Consider the following 21,190-nt stretch of genomic DNA (forward strand, 5'->3'; position numbering starts at 1 on the left):
ACCAGAGCCAGAGCGGGGAGCAGAGCAGGCAGAAGGACCGAAGGACACTGCTGAGGGGAGCAGCGGACGGCAGGAGAGACCTGCGCGCGGCAGGAGAGGCCTGCGCGCCATGTGGGACCCTCCTCCAGAGGCCGGGGAGCAGCCGGGGATCGAACCGGCACCGCAGAGGCCGCGGGCAGCTTCGCAACCCAGCGCTCAACCGCTGCGCCACTGGGGAGGCCCTGGGGGAGGGATTTTATCCAGACTGTTGTTTGCTTCCTTCAACGTCCTGGAGGGGTCAGAAGAGGAGGTAAGGAAGTTTTCCTCGGATGAGTGAGGAGGGAGCCAGGAAACAGACGGTGGTGGCTTGCCCAGCGTCACATGCCGTGTGGAGTGAAGGGAACCAGCGGTCCTTAGGAATCTGGGTGTTTACAGCCACGACTGCCTCTCAGGAGGCCCTGATAGGTTGTGAGCAAAAGAGCAGGAGCGTGTGCGGTACTCACGTGGCGGGCAAAGTAGTAAAAGCTCAGCATCATGATGAAGATCATCACTGTCATTGAGTACTTGGAAGGCATGAGGGGCAGCATGAGGGGCAGCCTGCGGGGCGGAGAGGGAGTCAGCTGGGAGAGCACACACGCCGCCCTTGGGGGAGGAAGTCTTCCTCCCGCAGACGGCTGTCAGCCTGCTAGTGCCGTACGCACCTTGCGTCACTCCCAGGCTCCACGGAGCAGCAAAGCTTCTGTACCTTACTGGGTGACTGTCTTAAGGGCCGAGTAAGCCAGGGCCCTCCTGATTGTGCTTGGACTCCACATCAGAGCTTCTCCCAGAGAGTAGTCAACCCTGCATCCCCTGGCTGGCCACAGAAGAGCTGCCGCCACGTAGGAGAGGCTTCCGCACACAGCGGGCCCAGGGCCCCAGCTCTCGCCCACTGTTGTGTGTGGAGCTGCAAGCACTTTCCTCGCCAACAGCGGTCAGGTGTGACTGGACCACAGCTCTGTGCCCATTTGCTGCGGCTACCGTTTGCTTGGGATGCTGGTTTGTGTAGCTATTAAAAACATGACTGGACATTCTTGAGCAAGTGTGCGTGAATTTCTCTAAGGTATACAGATAGAATTGCTGGGTCATAGATCAACTTTCAACTTCACTAAATAATTGCAAATATTTTTCAAAAAGGGGTAGTACCAGCTTTCACTCCCCTCAGGACTCGGTGTTACCACAGGATTTGCTCTCAGGCTTCCTAATTCTTCCCAACTAGTAGATGTGTAAGGGCTCTGACTCTGGTCTTGACTTGGATTTCCTTGGTTGCCTGAATACCTTTCTTTTATTAGTAGCCATTTAGTCTGTTCTCTCGTGATGGGCCTATTCAAGTCTTCTACTCACCCATCTGCTAGGTAATTGTCCAGTCACTGAATCATAAAATTCTAAAACTTTAGTGCTAGAAGGAACCTTGGGAAACTTCCTCTTCAAGAGGAAACTTGAGAGCCGGCCTGCTTGCCGCCCGGAGAATCACTGCAGCAGCTTGAGCTCCCGCCTTGCATCCCACACAGCATTTTTTGTCCTGCCAGCCTGTCCTCCACTTGGCTGTTCCTTCTCTCAGCCCTCACCCCTACCTCCCTACTCCATCCTGTAAACCACACCGCTGCTCTCCAAACTGCACTCTGACTCAGGACGGTCAGGTCCAAGTTAACATCAGTACAACACAGCTCCAGCCTTCCTGTAAAAACACAGGCTGCTTGAACATCCCCACCGTGTGCTTTCGGACAGTTAAGCTCACGGGGCCGTGGCCTGTGCCCAGAAGAATGGTGCGGCCAGCACAGACCAGGGGGCAAAGCAGTCACCCTTACCCTTCGGTGCTGTTGAGCCCGGGGCTGGAAAGTATTTGCTTCTTCTCCAAGGCGACCATGGAAAAGCTGTTGGGCAAATACAACACTCAGGCCCCATGTTAGTACAAAGGCTGGGACCCAGCCAAACCCTGAGGCAGCCCCGATCTACTCAACAACGGGAAGGATCCACCCCAGAACCACAGCCAGCCAGTGGCATGTCTGAAACGCCACGAGCCGTGTCCCATATACACCTTTGATGAGACCTGGAGACCGACAGCCACTTCACTTAAGGCCTGTGGCCCCTTGAAATGGGGACCTGCAGGGTGGCAGGAAGGAGACGACATAGATCCCCAAACAGGCTGCTGCTTACTCATGTTCCTGGAAACGCTTGTGGTCATAGTTATCGAAGATGGGGCGCCAGGCGTAGATGTTGACGACGGCCACGGCCCCAGACACGAGCAGCATGAGCGTGAGCTTCACCATGTGGCTGACCTGCACCAGCATGATGGTGGCGATGAGGGACAGCACGGCCACGTAGTTGTAATACTTGGGGTTCTCCATGCAGCCGTCTTCTATCTGCATCGCCGCGGTGACATTGCCGGCTCCCGTGTAGTACTGGAGACAGGACAGCTGCAGGCCAGCACGCGGGGTGCAAGCAGACACCAGTCAGACAGGCCCGCTGTGGCAGTGCATGCCCTGCTGCCACTCCCCCCAGACCCCCGAGGGCGTTGGAACACTGGCCAAGGCATGAGATACAAAAGTGAGCAGCACCCGCTCGCCTTCCCTCCCCTCATCTGATGCTCGGGGGTTCTGAGCTTTCTCAGTATGGCCACCACGGTCGGGGAGGCTGGGCTTGCCCCAAGTGGCGCAGTTACTAGGCAGCAGTGAAGCTGGAGCTAGGAGTGCAGTCTTCAGATGCCCAATCCCACGTGCCCTCGCCCGCATTCCACTGCTGCTTCTGCCGGGCTGTGGCGCTGGCTCTACCCAGCCTCGCGGCAGCGGCAGCCTATCTCAAGCTCAGGCACTTGCATCTCTGGGGTCTGCTGACCGATCCCATTGCTGGGCAGATGTAGCCCACGGGAAATGCATCCAGAAACTGAGTCACCCAATTGGACTTGTCTGGCTCTGGGGACATCCTTAAGTGTGTCATCCTGGCACGCGAAAAATATTCACACCTCCCTCGTTTTCCACCTTCGCCAGCGACAGGCTCTCTGGATGACCTGTGTTGCGTAACAGTGGTCCCCGGACCTGGACGCCAGGCACCAGGGGTGTCCTGATGTGGGAGAAGCCTGAGGCTTTTCTTCCCTGCCATGTGGGCACCGAGTGACCCTGGGGCCTGGGGCTCCCAACGACTGACCAGAAGCCACAGAGCTTTCACATCTACGCTGCTGCCAGAGCAGCCTCCACTGAGTAGTTCCTGTGCTTGTTGGAGCAAATCATGTAACATTATGTTTGAAAAAAGGTTTCAACTATCAGAGCATGAATAGAGCACTACCAAAATTAGAGCGAGTGGGCCTCCCCAGTGGCGCAGCATGAGCGCCACGCAGGTTCGATCCTGGCCGGCCAGGGAGAAACCCACTTGGTGCGGCAGACCTCTCGTCTCGCCCGCTGCTTCCCATAGCAGTGTCTTCGGTCCGTCTGCCTGTTCTGCTCCTTGCTCTGTCTGGTGAATTCCCTCACCCTCCCGCACCTCTGACCTGTACCCCAGTTCTTGTATAAATAAATAAATCTTTAAAGAAAACAAACAATAAAAAAAAAACCCAACAATATTAGAGGGAGTGTGTGAGTGACTGTGGACAGTTCGATCTAATAGAGGCATTTTTTTTTTGTTTGTTTGGTTTTTTGTTTGTTTGTTTCTTTGTTTTGTTTATACAAGCACTGGGTACAGTCAGAAGTGCGGGAGGGTGAGAGAATTCACCAGAGCCAGAGCGGGGAGCAGAGCAGGCAGAAGGACCGAAGTACACTGCTGAGGGGAGCAGCGGGCGGCAGGAGAGGACTGCGCGCCATGTGGGACCCTCCTCCGGTGGCCGGGGAGCAGCCGGGGATTGAACCGGCACCGCAGAGGCCACGGGCAGCTTCGCAACCCAGCGCTCTACCGCTGCACCACCTGGGAGGCCCAACAGTTCGATCTAGAGGCTCGGAATCCACAGGCCAGGGCTGCCGGCTGCTCTCCCTTCTCCCCAAGAAAGCACCTTTCACCCCTGAGTGGCAGGCACTCACCATGTCCACGACATTTGCCATAACCAGGATGAAGATGGCTAACATGGCCCAGGTGTTCCTGGCCCAGCGGGTCCGGTCAATCCAAGTTGAGAAGGCCACGAGCTTCTTAGGAAAGGCCTAGCAGGAATGAATTCCAAGAGTCACCACACTCTGACCGCCTTTTCTCCCGTAAACTTGACACCGGCTGCTCCCACGCTCCCAGGATGCTAGGAAGCAGCCCTGTGCATTTGACTCAACTAGAACTGCCAGGCTAAGAACACGTCAAAGACCGACTTGTCTTGGTCCTGGCGGTGTTGGTGAAACTGGCTTCCAGGTAGGTGCGCCCCTTCCAGAGCACAGAAACCAGCCCCTGGGAACCCACGCCCCACCTCTGAGCAGTGAGTTTGGGTTCGGGAACAATGTTCAAGGCCTGCTGTCTGCCAGCTGCTACTGCCCTCCCTGGGTCAGTTCCTCCCAAGTCACCGGCTGGATTAGTTTTCCTCAAACACTGTTTATTCCTCGTCATTCTGATCAAAAGCTCTGCGTAGTACCCAGTGCTTCTAGAGGGAAGTCTTCGTGCTTTTGACTGGCTTTCAAGGTCCCTCACCATCGGGCCCCGTCCACTTCTCCCCTGGAGGCCGCCGGGTTTCCATTTACCCAGACCTCGGCCTGCTGGCCCACGCGTGCCCCTGCGCCAGAGCCCAGCCCAGATGGGGGCTGGGGGGAGTGGAGGCCGAAGACGGCCTATTTGCAAGGGTTTCATCGGCAGTGTCAAGACCCGCTTTCACGGGGCACGAGGCCCACTTCCAGAGGGCTTCTGAGCGAAAAGGAAAAGTGCCTCTTACCCGGGGAAAGATGGCAGCCAGCGAGCAGATCGTCAGGATCAGCAGCAGAATCTCCCCCACCACAAAGGTCACGTAGTTTGTCATTAGCCTGTAACAGAGGGAAGGCGGTGGGGGCGGGGTGCACCGGAGGGCACGGTGAGTGTGCTGACAGGCTAGCAGAGGGAAGGAAAGGAGACAGAAGGCGCGAGCCTGTGCCCAAGAGTTCCGGGTGACAGGGAGTGGGGACCGCCTGCTGCTGCGCAGGCGACGGAGAGGCCGGGGCCTGGAGCGGTGACCCCTCCGGCGGTGACCGCCTGGTTCTCTAACTGGTGGGTGCTCCCTCCGGGAACGTCAGTCCCGCCCGAGAGGAAGGGCTCCTTCCGTTGTGTTCCCTGCGCTGGCCCCACACCCCAGCTCAGGCGAGGCAGAGCCCACACGGCTGCCAACACGGCTGCAGTGAACGAGCTTGAGCCTCAGTCTGGGGCGCTGCTGGGCAGGCAGCACCCTCACTTCACAGGGGAGGAAACAAAAGGTTGTCCAGCAAATAGGTGAGGAAGCCGCGTCCAGAACTTAGGGCCCGGTGGCTGGGTCCAAGGCTCGTGAGTTTCCCCAGCCAACCGGAGCGGGCTCCACACCCCTTCCTTTCTAGCGGGAGACCCTCAGGCGGGAGTGAGCTGCTGCTGAGCCTCGAGGAGAGGGGGGTGGGAGTCGTTCTTCAGATGGGCCTGCGCAGTGGGGCAGGAGCCCACGTCACCCCAGCAGGCTGCGGCTGAGCTCGGGCTCCTGGTCCTGAGGTCAGTCCTTCCTACGCCGAGCCAGAACGGCAGCCAGGCCGACCTCAGTGACGGGGTGGGGCCCATTCACTGTCTGCGTCCAGAGTGCTGAGGCCCACCTGGCTAAGGGCTCCATCCTCCTGCACCCCTGTCCCTGGCCTTCCTCAGCCCTGGTGTGAGGCCCACTGTGACGTGAATGCCTTTCTGGACCCCAGGACAGAGAGAAGGGGCGGGTCTCGGGGCTTGGTCCTGGCACTGCTGAGGCCGGTTCCCCAGGGGGCAGCAAAGAACAGAGACAAGACTGCCGGGCCTGGGGAGCTCACAGCATCCCCTCCCTGGCCACGGGTCCCCACACCGCCCGCCCTCACCAGGGGTCGATGAGTATCTCCACCAGGGCGGCACACAGCAGGACGACACAGGAGCAGCTGAAGGCGGCCCCGCTCTGCTTTTCCTTCTCCACCGAGTAGCGGGTTTCCAGCTCGGGGTCCATGAACCGCATGGACAGGAGGAAGGTGTTTCTCTTCTTCACTCTGCGGGGGAAACAGCCCCCTGAAACATCAACGCCACGTCTGTCTGGGCCTATAGTGCCGGGCCATTAAGGGCCTGGAGGGCCCGAGGGCCGGGGTGTCTGGGGGTCACTTACACCTGGGCGGACTCGCGCTCCAGCAGGGCCTCGTTGAGCAGCTGGTTGAGCTCGTGCTCGTCCTCGGAGGCGTCCACCACGCGGTCGGCCAGGTCCTGCAGGCGCAGCCTCCGGCGGGGGTTTGGGAAGGAGGGGTTGTCTGCCTGTTGGCGGGCAGGTGGGGAGAGTTGGGGAGAGAGGGCGGTGGGGTGACAGGCAACCAAAGAGAACGCACCAGGGCTTCTGGCTCTAAAATACCAATTTCTGGAAGCGCCTTCCCGGTGCTTGTGCAGGGCCGCATCCTGCTTGGGTCTGGACCCAACGCCACTGTCCTTCCTGCCTGCCTGGCATGCCAGGTCCTGGGTCCTGCGGGCCCTCGTGGAAGCTGGGCAGTGGTCACCCACCAATGGCTCCCGAGGGGGAGTTTTGGAGGTGAGAGCTCTGCTGGGTCAGCACGGCCCTGCACACCCTGCCACGAGGATGGGCTGTCACACAGCTGGGCACATCAGCACCCAGGGACGCTGGCCCCCCAGCCACAGGGCTGAAGGGAGCTCTTAAAGGAACTCTCACCTGCTTCTTTGTGGGGACGGAGACCTGAGGGGAAAAGTAGCAGGAGAGTGGGGTGGTGGGGTTGGGGCCACAACTGCTTTTATTCCAGTCACAAAGAGCACCAGCTCCAAAAAATTTGCCCCAGACAGTGATTACAGCCACCACCCAGACAAGAGCTGGGCCTGGCACGGGGCTGTCCGCCTGGCTCAGAGCAGATGGAGGGCAGAAGCACGACGCCCTGGGCTCAGCTCCCATGCACCCCTGGGTGATACTCTGACCCCATGAAAATGTACCTCCTCCTCCCCCAGGCCCATTTTTCTTCTCTGTAAAATGACACGGATGGTCCCTTCTAGCACCGAGAACCTGTGTCTCCGAAGGATACCCTGGAGCAGCGAGGCCTCGGCTGGCGGTCGGCTATGAACAGTGCACAGGCTGGCTACACCCCTGTCGCTGTCAGTGACTTACATCACGTGTGACTTCCGCATTCTCTCAAGAAAGTCACCAGAGGGGGAATTTACCACATGTTGCGCTCGAGAAAAACCCAGCTAACTTTAAACCCTGTCTACCTTCTGAGCTAAGGACATCGGGGGCACCTCTCCTGCCCCCCTCACACAGCTCCTGCAGTCGCACGAGATGGAGACCCCCCGTCCCCATGGCATTTGCCTTTGTCAGGAGCATTCTCAGGAGACTGTGTGGTCACCACGGGTCCTGGACACTCCGGGATGGCCTGGCCTCTGAGGGGAAGCATGTTAACTCCTTGGAAACCCCCCATCGGTACTTGGGGACTGTGGTACTAGACCTAGCCAGAGAGGTGAGCCAGCCCTGAAGTCACTTCCAAAACAGTCTCAGATCCTATAGAATTTTCCATGGATGCCCTCATGGACCTCAGATCTATAGATTCAGGGACGTCAGAGCCAGACGAGGTCTCAGAGTTGAGCACCTATCATAACTCCCCACCCCCAGCCCCCCCTGGTTTACCATGAGGAGACAGCCAGGTTGGGTGAGGCAGGGGGTGTTCAAGGCTGCACTGCCACAGGGAGCAGAGCCTGGGCTGGCAGCCGGGTGTCCCGCTCTCAGCACGAGACCTCCCTGCCCACATCCTGGTCCTGGGTCCTGCACATACCTGGCCCTCTTGCTCTTCGGGCGCCTCCGCTGTGGACCCGGCGGTGTGGGCACCCCCGTTGGGCTCCTTGGTCTCAATGAGGGCAGGGGTGCTGGGTTTTGAGGCTGGTGCTCCGTTCGGCAGGGCCTGCAGCAGAAAGGATTGGCCGTCAGGGGCTCAGACGTTGCCAGCTGCCCACCCCACCCTGAGATTGTCTGCTTGTCTGTCCCTCTGGAATCTTCCTACTAGTCGTTAGAAGCCTCGTAGTCTTACAAATTTCACTACTCAGTTCTTTCTCTGGAACAGTAATTTTCTAATATCATTTTCTACCATCACATTTTCTCTAGGCAACGAACAGCTCTCGTTCCGGTTCCTATTTCCAAAGCAGTCACTCAGTGGCGCCGCGAGCCAGAGGTGTCTCCTTGGGGAGAGCCCTGTCACATGCCTTCTCAATTCCATAAACCATTTTCCTGAGTGTTTTTCCTTGACGGAATAAGTTCAACATGGAAACGCTTCCGTTCCACAGTATCACTGCGTCCCTACTATGTGACAGGGACTGTCCCAACTCCTGGGGAGACGAAATGCCCTGACCCCGAGAGCAGGCATTCTAGGGAGGCCGGATGGCAAAAGAAATAAGAGACCGTCCGTGAGAAGACAGCAGGTGCTCTGACGAGGAAGGCGCGCCCGGTGACTGTGGGGCGTGTGACTGTAAAGAGGAGGCGTCACTGTGAAGAGGGCCTTTCCCTGGTGGCCGAACTTGTCCTGAAGGAGCAAATCACGCTGCTCCGAGCGACAGCCGGGGTGAGAGCAGCGTGGCCTCAGGATGGAGGGGGGTCCCCCGACCGCTGGAGGACTTGGCTCTCCCTCTGAGGTGGGGCGTGAGTGCAGGGTGTGGAGCGGGGGCAGTGATGACTGACTGCTGTGTGACAGGGGCCCAGGGCCAGGACAGAAGCAGGACGGCCGCGGGGAGACCACCGCGCTGTCCAGGTGGGCGCGACAGTGGCCTGGCTGGAGCGTCGTGAGGGTGGGAGGGGGAGGGGCTGGAGCGACATCCCGCGGGCAGGGTCGGCGGGGCTTGCGCGGGGGTCATGAAGAGACAGGCCAAGGGGGTCTTCAAGTGTTTGGTGTGAGCAGTTCATGGAGTTGCTGCTGGCTGAGCTGAAGAGACTGAGGAAGACGAGCTGGCGGGCAGAGGAAGCCCAAGAGCTCGCTCTGGACCCGTCAGTGCCCGGCTCCTGCAGCTACACACGGGTTTTTAAGCAGCTCTGAGCTGAGCACAGGGAAGCTTGTTGGGGCCGAGATCCGGCCCCGGGAATGGTCAAGGATGGCACTGAGAACAGTGAGACTGGATGAGGTTCCAAGGCTAGAAGAGATGGGGTGTCTCCGCGGCGTCACGCAGAAAGGCTTCTCTGTGACAGTTCCCCTCACGCGCCCCAGATCACGTCGTTCAGCTGACCCACAGGGCGAGGTTTCTGCCTACAGGGTGCTCACCGAGCCGTTGAGGCCATTTTGGGCGGCCGTTTTCTTCACTTCTGGCCCGGACGCGATGATGAGGTAGGTCTCGATGCCCTTCTCATCGAGGTAATCGCAGCGGCTGCCCCCGTCACCCGGTTCCACATCAAACTCCCCTTTCAGGCAGTCCATGGTGCTCTGGGAGATGTGCACGCGCCTGGGGGCAGAGGAGGCCCTAAACATCAGCCAGAGCCCCCCCCCCCCACCCCACCCAGTTGTCAGGGGACAGTGGCCAGGCTGCTGCTTGGGCCCATCTCCCAGACACGTGGGGCTGAGGGGCTCCCCAGGGGTGCCAGGAAGTCCTGCTCTAACGGGCTCTCTGGGCCTTCGACTTCAATCCCTGAGTCAGACCTAGGGGCTGCTGGAGCCTCACGAGGCGGGGTTTGGAAGTCTCTTCTGAACTCTGAAGGCGTGAGGTGAGGCCATCGCCCCTGTGACAATACCTTTGTCACTTCTGGGACCCACGTCTGGGAATCAGCATTGAGGGAGGATGGGCCTGCCTTTGAGGGAAGCTCCCTGCCAGGTGGGGAAGGTTTCACTGTCCTCAGCCTGCACAGCAGAGGGCAGGGCCTGCCTAGCGACTGGCCGACTGGTGAAAGCTCAGGTGCCAGTACCCAGGACCTGCCCCTCAGAGCCTGTTGCTCTGATCAGCGCTAGTGGTAGCACCCTTTGGGGAGACTTGCCATCCGAAGTGGCCACAGCGGTGACATCAGAGGCTGGGCAGCCCGACAAGTGAGTAAAGGGGAGAGGCCAGGCTGCTGCAGAGGGCTGGGCAGCAGTGGCTGCGGCCAAGCTCAGGCCATGAGGCAGGCACCCCATGGAGGATGTCCCTGGGTGGGATGTCCCTGCCTGGGCCGCTGTCATGAGGGCGAGAAGGGATGGCCCCTCCCCGGGTGTCCACACATGCCCACTCGCTCACCCAGGAATGCCGCCGGCCTCCATCTTGTTGGCCACCGTGACGTCGGTGGACCACACGTCATATTGCCAGCGCTTCTGGCCCAGGACGCCCCCCAGCACCGTGCCCGTGTGCACCCCCACACGCATGTCCACCCCGGTCTTCGTCTTCTCCCGCACATACCTGCCAGGTACACACGGAAAGGGGGTTCAGGCATGGCCATGCAAGGCGGCATCCTTCCCCCCAGAGGCACCCACTTACGAGATGGCCTCCACCATGGCCAGCCCCATGAGGATGGAGCAGACCGCGTGGTCCTCCCGGTAGTCGGGCAGGCCGCAGATGCAGTAGTAACAGTCGCCCAGGATCTTGATCCGCAGCTGGTGGTATTTCTGAAAGGGCAGGACAGTGCCCGGGTCCTCCTCAGCATGGTGAGCGGCAAAGGCGGCAAGGCACAGACAGGGGGGAGGAACCGCAGGGAGGCTGGGCACTGGCCAGGGGCCCCCACGTTGGCAGGCGGGCAGGGTGGGTACTTACTTGTGCCAGCTTGTCGAAGCGGGCAAAGAGCTCGTTGAGCAGCTTCACGAGCTCCTGGGCGCTGCAGGCAGAGGACAGCTGGGTGAAGCCCACGATGTCGGCAAAGAGGATGCTGCAGGAGGAAGGGCGCAGGCCTGGGTGAGGTGGGAGCGAGTTCTTGCCTGAGCCCCAACGCGGTGAGACCCTAATGCTTCCCGGAAAGAGGCTGCCCACGCCTGCCCACCCCAGGATGGCATGTCCTTCCTGGAAGGGACGCAGCTGCCCCCCCCAGAATGGGCCCTGAGGGCTGGGTGGCCTCCCAGATGGATGTCACTGCCCCACTCTGGGTGACGGTGGCACAGGGCCTAATGCGCGTCTCAGCCCTGCTGCCCGGGAGCGAGGCTGCCTCCGCAGGGGCTGAGCTTCAGGCCTGGCCTCCTGGCTGGTCCCTGGGGAAGACTCTGGAAGCCATGGAGCTCAGCCCCCTGAGCCGGCGCGGGCCGCACCTGACATTCTCGTGGCGGTACATGTACATGGTGTTGAACTGCTGCTGGTCCTTCTGACTCTCGTCCTTCTTCATGTCCTTTAACATCTCGTCGGCCACGTGCTTGGGCAGGATGGACAGCATAAGGTTCTCCTGCGAGAGGGGCACGGGGTTAGTGGGGAAGGTGGCTCTGGCCTGTGCCCTTCTGGTAAGAAACTGCCTGATCCCGGTGACCCAGAAGCCTGGCGGTGCTGACCCCACCGGGGGCGGCAGCCAGAGGCCCAGCTGGGCAGCTTCTTGCGTGAAGCAGGCCCAGCACTGACCCGGCGGGATCCAGCAGGACTCTGCAAGCAGGCAGGGCTCTGTGCCCACAGCGATCCCAGGCGCACGGGCAGAGGGACGGGGTCCCCGCGGCCACTCTCCTCTGCTACTGCACCGTGCGTCCCCGAGGGCAGGGCCTTTGAGTCACCGCCCCTCCCGCAAGGAGCAATCGCTCAAGAAATTCAGATTCAACCTGACTGAAGTCCAGGGCACACGGGTACCACGCGTACAGGGCCCCCAAGCCCAGTGTGTTCCGCCACGGAGCAGGGACACGGTCACGGCCCGGTGGAGGGGGAGGCAGGAGGGGCGACGCGAAACAGCATCCACCGGGGTGTGCGTGCACGCGGGCCTGCAAGGAGACCCTGGAGCAGGGCTGAAGGCGGAGATGCTGGGGGGCCATGTGACAGGGGAACAGGCTCAGGGACCCTCAAGCCTCTGGGTGGTGGAGAAACTGAGGTGCGCAGATCCAGTCTGATCAGGGCCAGCAAACCCCCTGCACTGCCCGGCCATGCTCACTTGCTGAGCAGCCTGCTTTGCTCTCTTGCTCAGCGGTGAGCAGCTGCCAGAGACCCTGTGGCCTGCAAAGCCGAAAGATTGACTATCTGGCCTCTTGCAGAAAACATCCGCTGAGTTGGGATCGTGAAGGGCCATGTGAGCCAGGGGAACTGGGGGGCAGGGAGGGGGCGCGGGGCAGAGGCTGTGACGAGACGAGGGGTGTCTTAGGAAGACCCTGCAGACGGCGTGGGGCAGCGGGGGAGGCAGAGGCGGGCCCGAATGAGGACGGCCCCCGGGCAGGGGCCAGGCGTGATGGCTGCGGCTCTGGGTAGACCCTGCCAGGCCCTGAAATAAGGGACAGAAGAGGAGGCAGATGGGCGAGACGGACGGGCGGCTGGGGGGGTCTGACCCGGGGACCCGGCGCAGGACGCCCGTGCAGGACGCAGGAAGGCTCTGTGGCGAGCCTGCGGCTCTGCGGCTGGGGGTCAGGCTGAGCAGCAGGAAGAGGGGAGACGCGGATCCCCCCGGGGAGAAGCTCAAGTTAAGGTTTCGTGGAGGAATGGTCAGGATGGCGGCGCAAGAGACCCTGCTAATGGCAGGGGCCTGGGGCAAGGCAGCAAGAGGTGTGAGGTCGGCCTGAGGTGGGGGGGGGGGTCTTTGACCCCGCGGTGGGGCAGTGCAGAGGGTCCGGGTGTCGGAGGAGGCAGGATTCAGGGCAGTCCCGGAATCAGGTCCTGATCCGACTGTTGGGCACAAGAGCGACCTGCTCCGGGTGGACAGAAAACCCAGAGCTGCTGTCAGTGCTCAGCACTCAGGGCCTGGCCAGGGATCACCAGGTCCCAGTGCAATGGAGGCTGCAGGTCCCAGACCTCGGTGTGAGGCCAGCCAGGGGGTGCAGGAGCAGGGCCGCGCCTCCCGCCGGGGCCTGGGCAGAGGCGTGGCCGCTCCTGCTCTCTGATGTGGGCGGGTGCTGATGCACAGAACCCACCGCACCCGTGCTCTGGGGCAGCAGAACTGAGGGTGCAGGTTCTTCTCCTGGGGGGGGGGCGGGCAGCCAAGCCACCCCCAAGGGTCTAGTGTCCTATCCAGGCCCCTCCCCTGCCCTGGAAGCTTGCACACTGCCCCACAGAGGGCCCCCGTCTCCTCTGCCTTCACGGGGAACCCTCTTTCTCGCAGTGAGTCACAGGGTTAATGGCGCGTCTGCCCAGCGTGGCACAGGCAGCCTGAAGCGCTTCCACGGCTGCTGCTGTTAGCCTCCCGTCTCCACCGCGAAGGACCTCGCACATGGCGTCATTAACAGCTCAGGAATGAGAAGCCAAAATAACCCCAGTGCGCCGGCCCTGGCTCCACCTGAGCCCGAGAAGCTGCAACCAGGTCTCCCGGGGTGCCACCACCCTGGCAGAGCGAGAGCAAGGGACTCCGGGACCTGTGCCCTTGGCTCACCTCCACCCACACCTGTGCGGGCGAGGTCCGAGGCGCCCCCTCCCGGGGCTGCAGAACATGAGCCTCTGGGAGGGTTTTCAAAAGACATCAGCTACAGGGGGTGCTACACCAGGGAGCGCGGGGCAGGAGCCACAGGACTCCAGCCCACCTTCATGCCCGGCAAGCGTCCGTGCAGGCTGGCAGGGATGGGAGGGGGTGGCGGTCGGCCTTCGGTCAGACGCCAGCCCTGCCCCTCACCTGCTGCGGGATTCCAGGCCACGACGACACCCCTGGGCCCGGCGTCATCGGTCAAACAGGACGAAGGGAGGGTCACGGGAACGCACCTGGCGCAGGTCTGCACACGGCCAGTGCGCGCGCGCTCTGGCTCGGCGTGGGCCACTTGCTAAGGGTGTCCGAGGAGCAGCACATGAGAGGCCAGGCCTCTACCTGCGCTTTCCGGCGGGCCCATTGGAAAGTCCCAGGGCAGCTGAAAACCCCCCGTCACTCAGTCGGCCCCAGGACTCCACCCAGTCCAGGAGCACTGAAAAAGGGGGTCCCCAGGACACTCCCTCCCGTACACGTCTCAGCCGCCCATGTATGCACTCGGGGTGCCTGCCAAGGCGAGGAGGATGAGCGTGGGGCAGGCTGGCCAGGCTGCGGAAGGGGACACGCGGGTGTGTGGCAGGGGGTGGGAGGCACCCAGTGGGCGAGTCACAGCACTGCGCCGCCGCAGGTCACCCTCCTGCCAGCCCAGCCAGTCTCCCGAAAAGCCTCTCTGGGTTCCCGGAGAACCTCGGGGCCCTCAGAATCCAGCTCAGTCCTGCGAGCGCTCCGAGCCCCGACCACAATACCCCCGGGGTCCAGCCGGCCTCCCCGCACTGCCCGGGCCCAGCAGCAGCGGCAGAGCCAAGGCGGCTTGGAGCCCAGACTCGGGTGCCCCTCTACTCCCAGGGAGGACGCCTGGCAAGTCTCCTCCGGGATGGGGGCGCGGGACCATCACCTCTGGCATTATACATTTCGGCCACTTTTCTCACGAGCACAGATGAGTTCCGAAGCAGAAAATCATTCAATGTCAATTTTGAAACATACTGAGCAAGCGGCCATGGCCGCCAACTGCCCTGTGCGGTTTATGGAAACCAGAGAGGCAACCTCAAAGGCCAGGCAGGCAGAGTCCCTGTTGGGTCACTCTGATAAAACGGGTTGTAAAGAAGCAGACACAGAGAAGGGCAAACACAATCTGACACGAGGAAGGACCGAACAGCCAACTGCCAAGGGGCTCGACAGGAAAGAACATTCTGGTAGGTGAGGTCAGAGGGAGAAAGCGAGAGTGGACAGCAAAGGAGGCTGCTGTCCCCTGCAGGGCCAGACCCACGTCGCAGGCCCCGGGATACTGGTAACCGCCGGCTCCCCCTGCCCGTCAAGCCACGGTGTCTGTGCCGCCCGGGCCGCTAAGCCACGCGCCGCCCACCGGCCTGAGCCCGTCTGCCCTGCTCTCCTCCGTGGCCCCAAACAGGATTGTTTGCTTTCCTCTGCACCCCTCCCACCTCACTCGCCACCTCTCCAGGGACCCCCGTCCCTGCCACAGGAGCCTGTCCCTCCTTGCTGACACCCGTTTAACTGGTGTCTCTGGCGCTGGCCTTGTCTGCCCTGATAATTCTAAGCCCTCTCCTGGATGTTGGCCCCATGCAGGAATAGGAGCTGGGAGCTCCGGCTCTCCGGAGCAACCCCACACAGGGGCGGTCCCTGGCACCCGTCCTCAGGCTTCAGGTTACAGACCCCAACACCCCAAATGTGTTCTTGGAACAGGAAGGCGGCGGAGTCCAGGTGCACCTGTCTCGTGTGTTCCACAGGGGTAGGTGGAGAGGGGTCGCCCGGAAGAACCAAGGCTGGCCCAGGGTCAGAGCCGAGTTTTGTGGCTTGGCCTGCCCAGTACCGAGGCAGAGCCCACTCCTCCTAAAATAGCAGTTGCTGTATATTTCTGGAGCCATAGGAATGTTCCAAGCCTTTGACCCATGAATGGCTCTTCTGGGAATTTATCCAAAAGAAATAATCCGAAAGCAGCAGCAGGATGGGTGTGCAGGAAGCAGCCGACACCTGGGGAACAGGCGGTGCGAGCACTGAGCAGCTGGCGGGGCCCGTTCAACCCCGACACGCCCTCTGCATGGAGGACTCTGCAGCTTGAGAAACGCTAGTGATGCAAACTGTTGGAACACGAAAACGACAAGAGCAGGACACGAACCGTCTCCTGTGGCGAGGACGCCGGGGCATGTGCCTCTGAAGAGCAGGGCGCCGTGGGCAGAAAAGGAGGGCAGCTTCACTGGGGTGTGGAATAGAGACAAATGCTAATTCTTAAATTGCTATATGCTTGTGAGGCTGCTGCGGCTTCCTTAAAACACTCTTTAAACTGGAAAAACACAAACTTCTCTTGCCTCCAGCTGTGACTCTGACCCTGACCCCAGCTGTGTGTCACCAGGCAGTTTTCTTAGAAAGGGGAAGCCCCGTAAGGTCGCGGGCTGGTTCCATCCGCCCAAGTCTGCGTGGATCTAACCTGAGAAAGGGGGCGTGAGGGGCCGGTGACCCTCTCAGGGAGCCAGGGGACAGCATCTGGCCGCTGGTGGGCTTTCCACAAGTCGGTTCTCTTAGCGCCACCGGCCACTGTCCTGCCATGACCATGAAGGAACAAGAAGTTCCCTCAGCTGAGGACCTGGGGGTAAAAAAGCAGCAAACGGGAGCTGCGAAGCCGGGGACCAGGACAGCGCGGACGTGCAGCCCAAGGTGGACACGGCAACAAGCCTCTGGAAACTCGACAGAGACGCAGGTTGAAGGCTGGCCGCCCGGGCCACAGCTGCTCGAAACCTCCCTCCCAGGGACTGGCGGAGGAGGAAGACCTGACTGTGCTGGTCAGGGACCAACAACTGCATCGCCTTTTATTTAGATGTTTTCCCTTAACCCTTTATTTTTAAAATTGGTTGTTTCGTCATGTCCTTTGCAAAGCTGAACCAAACAGGCCAGCCAGCTCTTCAGAACTCCTGCTATCTTGAGCCCAAGTGCTCACTCGGCAGCACAAGGCCCTCTGTGAGCCTCGCCAGCCCCTCCTGGGGACTGTCCTTGTGAAAGGGGCCCCTTCTCTGTGCCTTTTGGGTGTCCTCTGTATCCCAAGTTCTGGCATGTGCTGCTTCACTCTTACAGCAGGACTTCCAATGGCAGGGTGGAAGTTTTCCAGAAAACTGGGCTGTAAGAAAATGACATTTTCTTGCCTGGAAGCTACTTTTAAAATCTGAGGCTCTAGATCAAAAGGAACACCAGGTGGTGGCTGAGGAGACAGACAGGACGGTGGTAATGACTAACTCCAAAGGAGGCTTCACTGAAGAGACAAAGCGTGTATGAATTTTAGCAGCTTCTCAGGGGGAGAGGAGCAGCCACATTTTCTGAGGCTTTAGGGGGTGAGCAAAGGTCACTGACCTGGGTTTGGGCTGCCAAGGCCCCTGTGACCCTGGGCAACCACTTTGCCCCTTTGGGTTGGTTCCTTATGTGGAAAACAGGTGATCTCTTGGGCCTCTTTCTTTGTTTTCAAAGTGGAAATTCTTCCAGAAGGAAAACTTCAGAAGATACAGGAGGTGTTTATAAAATGTGTGGATCGCCTTTCCCTGGGACAATTGGCTCATGTGGATTTTGCTCCAGAATGATCTGGTAAAGGGGGCCAGATGAAAGCTGAAAGGAGCAATGGTAATCATCTCTACCTGAGGCTCCAAAACCAACTGTGTGACAGCAGAATGGGGAGTCAGAGCATCAACCCGGGTGGGATCCGAGACGCCACCAGGTCCCGGTGAGTCACAGCACAGAGCCGCTGCCTGGTCCACACCCTCCAACCCATTCCTCGTGGTCTTCACAGAAGTCCGGGGGGGTGAGCACCTGCCCTGCCCGGCGGGTCACACAGGTGAGAGAGGGAGCTGGGGTGGCTCAGGGCGAGGTGAGGGGCTGGGGCCTGCCCTGTGCAGGGCCTCGCGGCCTGACGGGGAATCTGAGGAAAGCTGCTGTGTGGAAGGGATGACACCAGCTCGCGGGCCCCTGAGAGAAAGCTAACGAGCACAGACTGCCGGGGAACAGCTTGTTGCTTCCAGAGGACAAAGAATTTCTAAGAGTCACAATAGTTCAAGGAAAAAAATGTGCCGCTCTGAGAGCTGGGGAGCGCCCGCTGCCACACACTAGTGAGCAGGCCGCGGGGGAGTCACCCCGGCGTGGGGATCCCAGGACTCTGGGGCCTGAGCCAGGCCGGGCTGGGCCGGGGCCGCAGCAGGCGGGAGCCGGGAAACAGCTTCACATGGTCTCCCGTGCCCCACGGCGCTTTGATGGGAGCCCTGAAAACAGCAACATCAGTCAAGGTGCTGACCTTCTCTGGGAAAAGAAACAGAGGAGGTTTGGACAGAGAAAGGGCAAGCCCTGGAAGGCTTTTTTGCAGATTTTTGGATCCGGGCCTGGGGAGTCCGCCGGGGGCTGCCCTGAGTGAGTGCAAGGGGTGGGCGGGGTGTGGAGCAGGCCTGTGCCCAAGCCAGCAGAGTGAGGATGAAGCTGCTGCGCAGGCTTCACTGACCCCCACAGGCCTGCGAGGTCCTGAGACAAGCACTAGGGCTGGGAGTCCAGCCCGAAGACAGGGAGCAGGGCCTGCTCCACTCTCCATGGGGAAAGCCCCACAGCAGACCCGCCCGGATGTCAGGCGTGTTAGGGTCTTGGCCGGGAAGGGCTGGGTGGAGTGTCTGACCTGGTCCCTGGGAAGACAGGCCACAGTAGCCCAGGGAAACAGTTACCTGTTGAGCTGCTCAGGTGGGCTGTGAGCCCGTGGTCTAGGCAGCCTTCAGCCTGGCCCTTACCAGGTTCTGGCTCCGCCCTGGGGACGCACGCAGGCCTCGCCCTCGCGCCGCTCAGGATGGAGACTGGAAGATCAGTGCTGCTCCCCTGGGCCCAAGCTGTTAGAGCTGATGCTCTGATGAGGCATTCAGGAGTTAATTACAGCAAGGAGGCCAGCAGGGATTTGGATAAATGAGCCAGGCTGACGAGAAGCTAAGTTTCTTCAACATCCTTGTACCAGGGGCAGAGAGGGAGAGACCTGAGTGTGGCAAGAGCGCGGCGGGGGCAGGCGGGGGGGAGCACAGCGCGTGTGTTCACAGACACAGAGACACGGCGCAGCCACCCAGCGCAGGCTGGCACAGACCCACAGATGTTCGGCAAACGTGTCCATTCTAGCCCCACTCAGCTTCTCAGAGCCCACACAGCCCAGCTCTGCCTGGGGAGGGGATGAAAGACCTCACAGGTGAAATCTGCAGTGAGGGGCAGGCAACCTCCATGCAGACCAAGGCCCACAAGTGCTACCCCATCTCAAAGACAGGGTGAGCACTGCGGCCAGGGAGGAACTGTCACGGGGCATCTAGAGTCCCCGGCTAACTGCTGGGAGGGCCAAAGGCAGCACTCCCTGGAGCCGGGGTGGGGAGGCCGAGCAGTCACATGTGGAGGGACTGGCCCCGCGAGGCAGGAGAACTCTGCTGTTCTCGGTGGAAGGCTGTGCCACTCAAAAACCAGCGTATCTTACAAAACAAGACCCTCCAGGGTGAGAACAGGCTCCACCCAGCAGCCCCAGCCTCCCCGCCGCCGACAGGCTCCACGAGGGCAGCAGGGTCCTACTCGAGCTCAGTGTTGGCGGAGTCAGACTAGCAAGTCACACCAGGTGATGTCACCCATGCGAATCACAAGGCCTGGGGCAGCCCAGCAGACAGAACTTCTGGGCACTGGCCTGGACTCGTGCAGTCAGAGGCAGGGGCCACTGTGTGGGCCAAGGTGACCGCAGGCCCAGGAGACAGCCCATGCGTGTGTACCTGGAGCCCTCAGCAGGAGTGTCGCCACGAAGCAGGTGCTCCTAGAGGCTTTGGTGAGTTAATGAGCTGTCAACGAGGAGATGCGGCCCAAGGGACAAGAAGCTGCCGTGCCACAAGGCTGGCCTATCGCCCACTGCCCAGTACAGCACTGGCCACACGCAGCTCCTGAGGCACATGAAATGTGGCTGGTGGAACTGAGGAACTGATTTTTAATTATTAGTGGATTTAATCTGAAATAGTCACATAAATGGCTGCCCTCCTGGACAGCTCGACTCCAAACATGGTGGCAGGCAGTGAGGCAGCGCTGATGCCCCAGCCCTGACGGCCAGCCGGCAGCGTGGGCGCTGTGTTGAGGATGCTGAGGCTACAGACGTGACAGGCAAAGCCACGTGTCTGCCGGGAAGCTCACGTCGCCTGTTGCAGCCTCGACTCTGAAGCAGCTGCTCAGTCTAGCCCGGCGTGACGCCCACGCAAGGCGAACCAATAAAATCCCCACCGGTCAAAGGTTAATGGAGGTTTGGCTTCCCTCCCTTTCCAACGAACTCTGCCAGAGCCTTCTCCGTTCTCTACCCACAGCCACCCCAGCCCCGTTCCACACCGGTGTCTGGACAGAGAACGGTCCTCAAATGAGGACTGCGACCCCGGCTCCCAAATGCCGCCCACCAGCCCCCAACAGCCCCAACCCCGCTCCTCGGAAACCCCACGTTTCTCCCCACATCTTTGACAGCTCCCCTCCCTTTTCTTGAAAAGCGACACGAGAATACACACCCGCCACGTTCCTTCATTCTGAACACAGTTCTGAGTCCTGGGGGGTGTGCTGACCGCCCCTCCTCCACAGGCCGCACTTTGTCTGGGCCCACTGCCCCCTTCCCTGCCGCGCGGGCTCGTGTGGTTGTATCTGACACCCCCCAGATCCACGGGGCCCACTGTACGCGCTGTGTTGTTCATGGGGGCACATCCCACACGTCCCACCCACGCAGGCCGGGACAGGGAGCCACAGGCTCAAAAACCAGTCACCGCAAAGACACGCCCTCTGGGCGTCTGGGTGGCTTCTCCTGAGGCCCTGAGTGCTCTGGGGCAGAAAAGAGGCCAGGGCAGGTCTGGGACTCATGTGTGGCACCTAGTAGCAGAAGCAGTAACTTTACTGCGATTCCCCGGGTGCTATTTGGCTGTAAATTTACCAAGCTCCCGGCACGCTGGGGTGCCATCTGACAGGCCCCAGTCCTCATCCTGGCAGGACTCATGCCTGAGCCTGCAAACAGACCCTCCAACCTGCCAGACGTGTGGCCGGCGAGCACAACAGGCCCCGTGCACTGAGGCCCCCTGAGCATGTCCATCCAACTCTCCTCCTGGGTCTCCACTATCCTCCCCATCTCTAAAATACCACCCTGCCTCTGCTTCCAGGCTAAAATCCTTAGCACCACCAATAACTCCCATCTCCATTCCATCCAGCAGTAAGTCCTGTTGGCTCTGCCTCCAAAACACATTCAGAACCACCCCCATCCTGGTCTGAGCCACTATCTTCTCTCACTAAAACGACCGCTCAGCCTCTAACCAGTCCCCCAGCCTCCACAGCCGCTTCTCCCACCAGCAGCCAAATGGCAACACCTACAACCCTCCTTGGTGAAAGACAAAGGTACTGTAGGGTCTGCCCCCATCACCTCCTACCTCACCGTCTACCTCTCTTCCCCTCACTGCTGCTCCACCTACACTAGCTGCCTTGACATCCAGTTAACACACCCCAGGGCCTTTGCACTTCCTGCTCCCTCTCCCTGAACACTGCATGCCCTCACTGCCCTCGGGTTCAAAT

General features: G+C 60.6%; 1 protein-coding gene across 1 annotated transcript in view; it reads right to left on the reverse strand.

Moving 5' to 3' along the window:
- Positions 1 to 21,190, reverse strand: part of ADCY3 (adenylate cyclase 3) — a gene marked incomplete at both ends in the record, with an annotated part of 64,283 nt that overhangs the window by 4,334 nt on the left and 38,759 nt on the right. Inside the window, 13 exons of the mRNA XM_084234585.1 lie at positions 483 to 576; positions 1,824 to 1,889; positions 2,173 to 2,432; positions 4,023 to 4,139; positions 4,847 to 4,934; positions 5,967 to 6,128; positions 6,242 to 6,384; positions 7,893 to 8,018; positions 9,363 to 9,540; positions 10,303 to 10,461; positions 10,540 to 10,667; positions 10,813 to 10,924; positions 11,298 to 11,428. Coding sequence (XP_084090711.1) covers positions 483 to 576; positions 1,824 to 1,889; positions 2,173 to 2,432; positions 4,023 to 4,139; positions 4,847 to 4,934; positions 5,967 to 6,128; positions 6,242 to 6,384; positions 7,893 to 8,018; positions 9,363 to 9,540; positions 10,303 to 10,461; positions 10,540 to 10,667; positions 10,813 to 10,924; positions 11,298 to 11,428 — 1,764 coding nt within the window. The remainder of the gene's footprint in view (positions 1 to 482; positions 577 to 1,823; positions 1,890 to 2,172; positions 2,433 to 4,022; positions 4,140 to 4,846; positions 4,935 to 5,966; positions 6,129 to 6,241; positions 6,385 to 7,892; positions 8,019 to 9,362; positions 9,541 to 10,302; positions 10,462 to 10,539; positions 10,668 to 10,812; positions 10,925 to 11,297; positions 11,429 to 21,190) is intronic.

Source organism: Talpa europaea (assembly GCF_964194135.1).
Source record: "Talpa europaea genome assembly, chromosome: 6".
Lineage (NCBI taxonomy): Eukaryota > Metazoa > Chordata > Mammalia > Eulipotyphla > Talpidae > Talpa > Talpa europaea.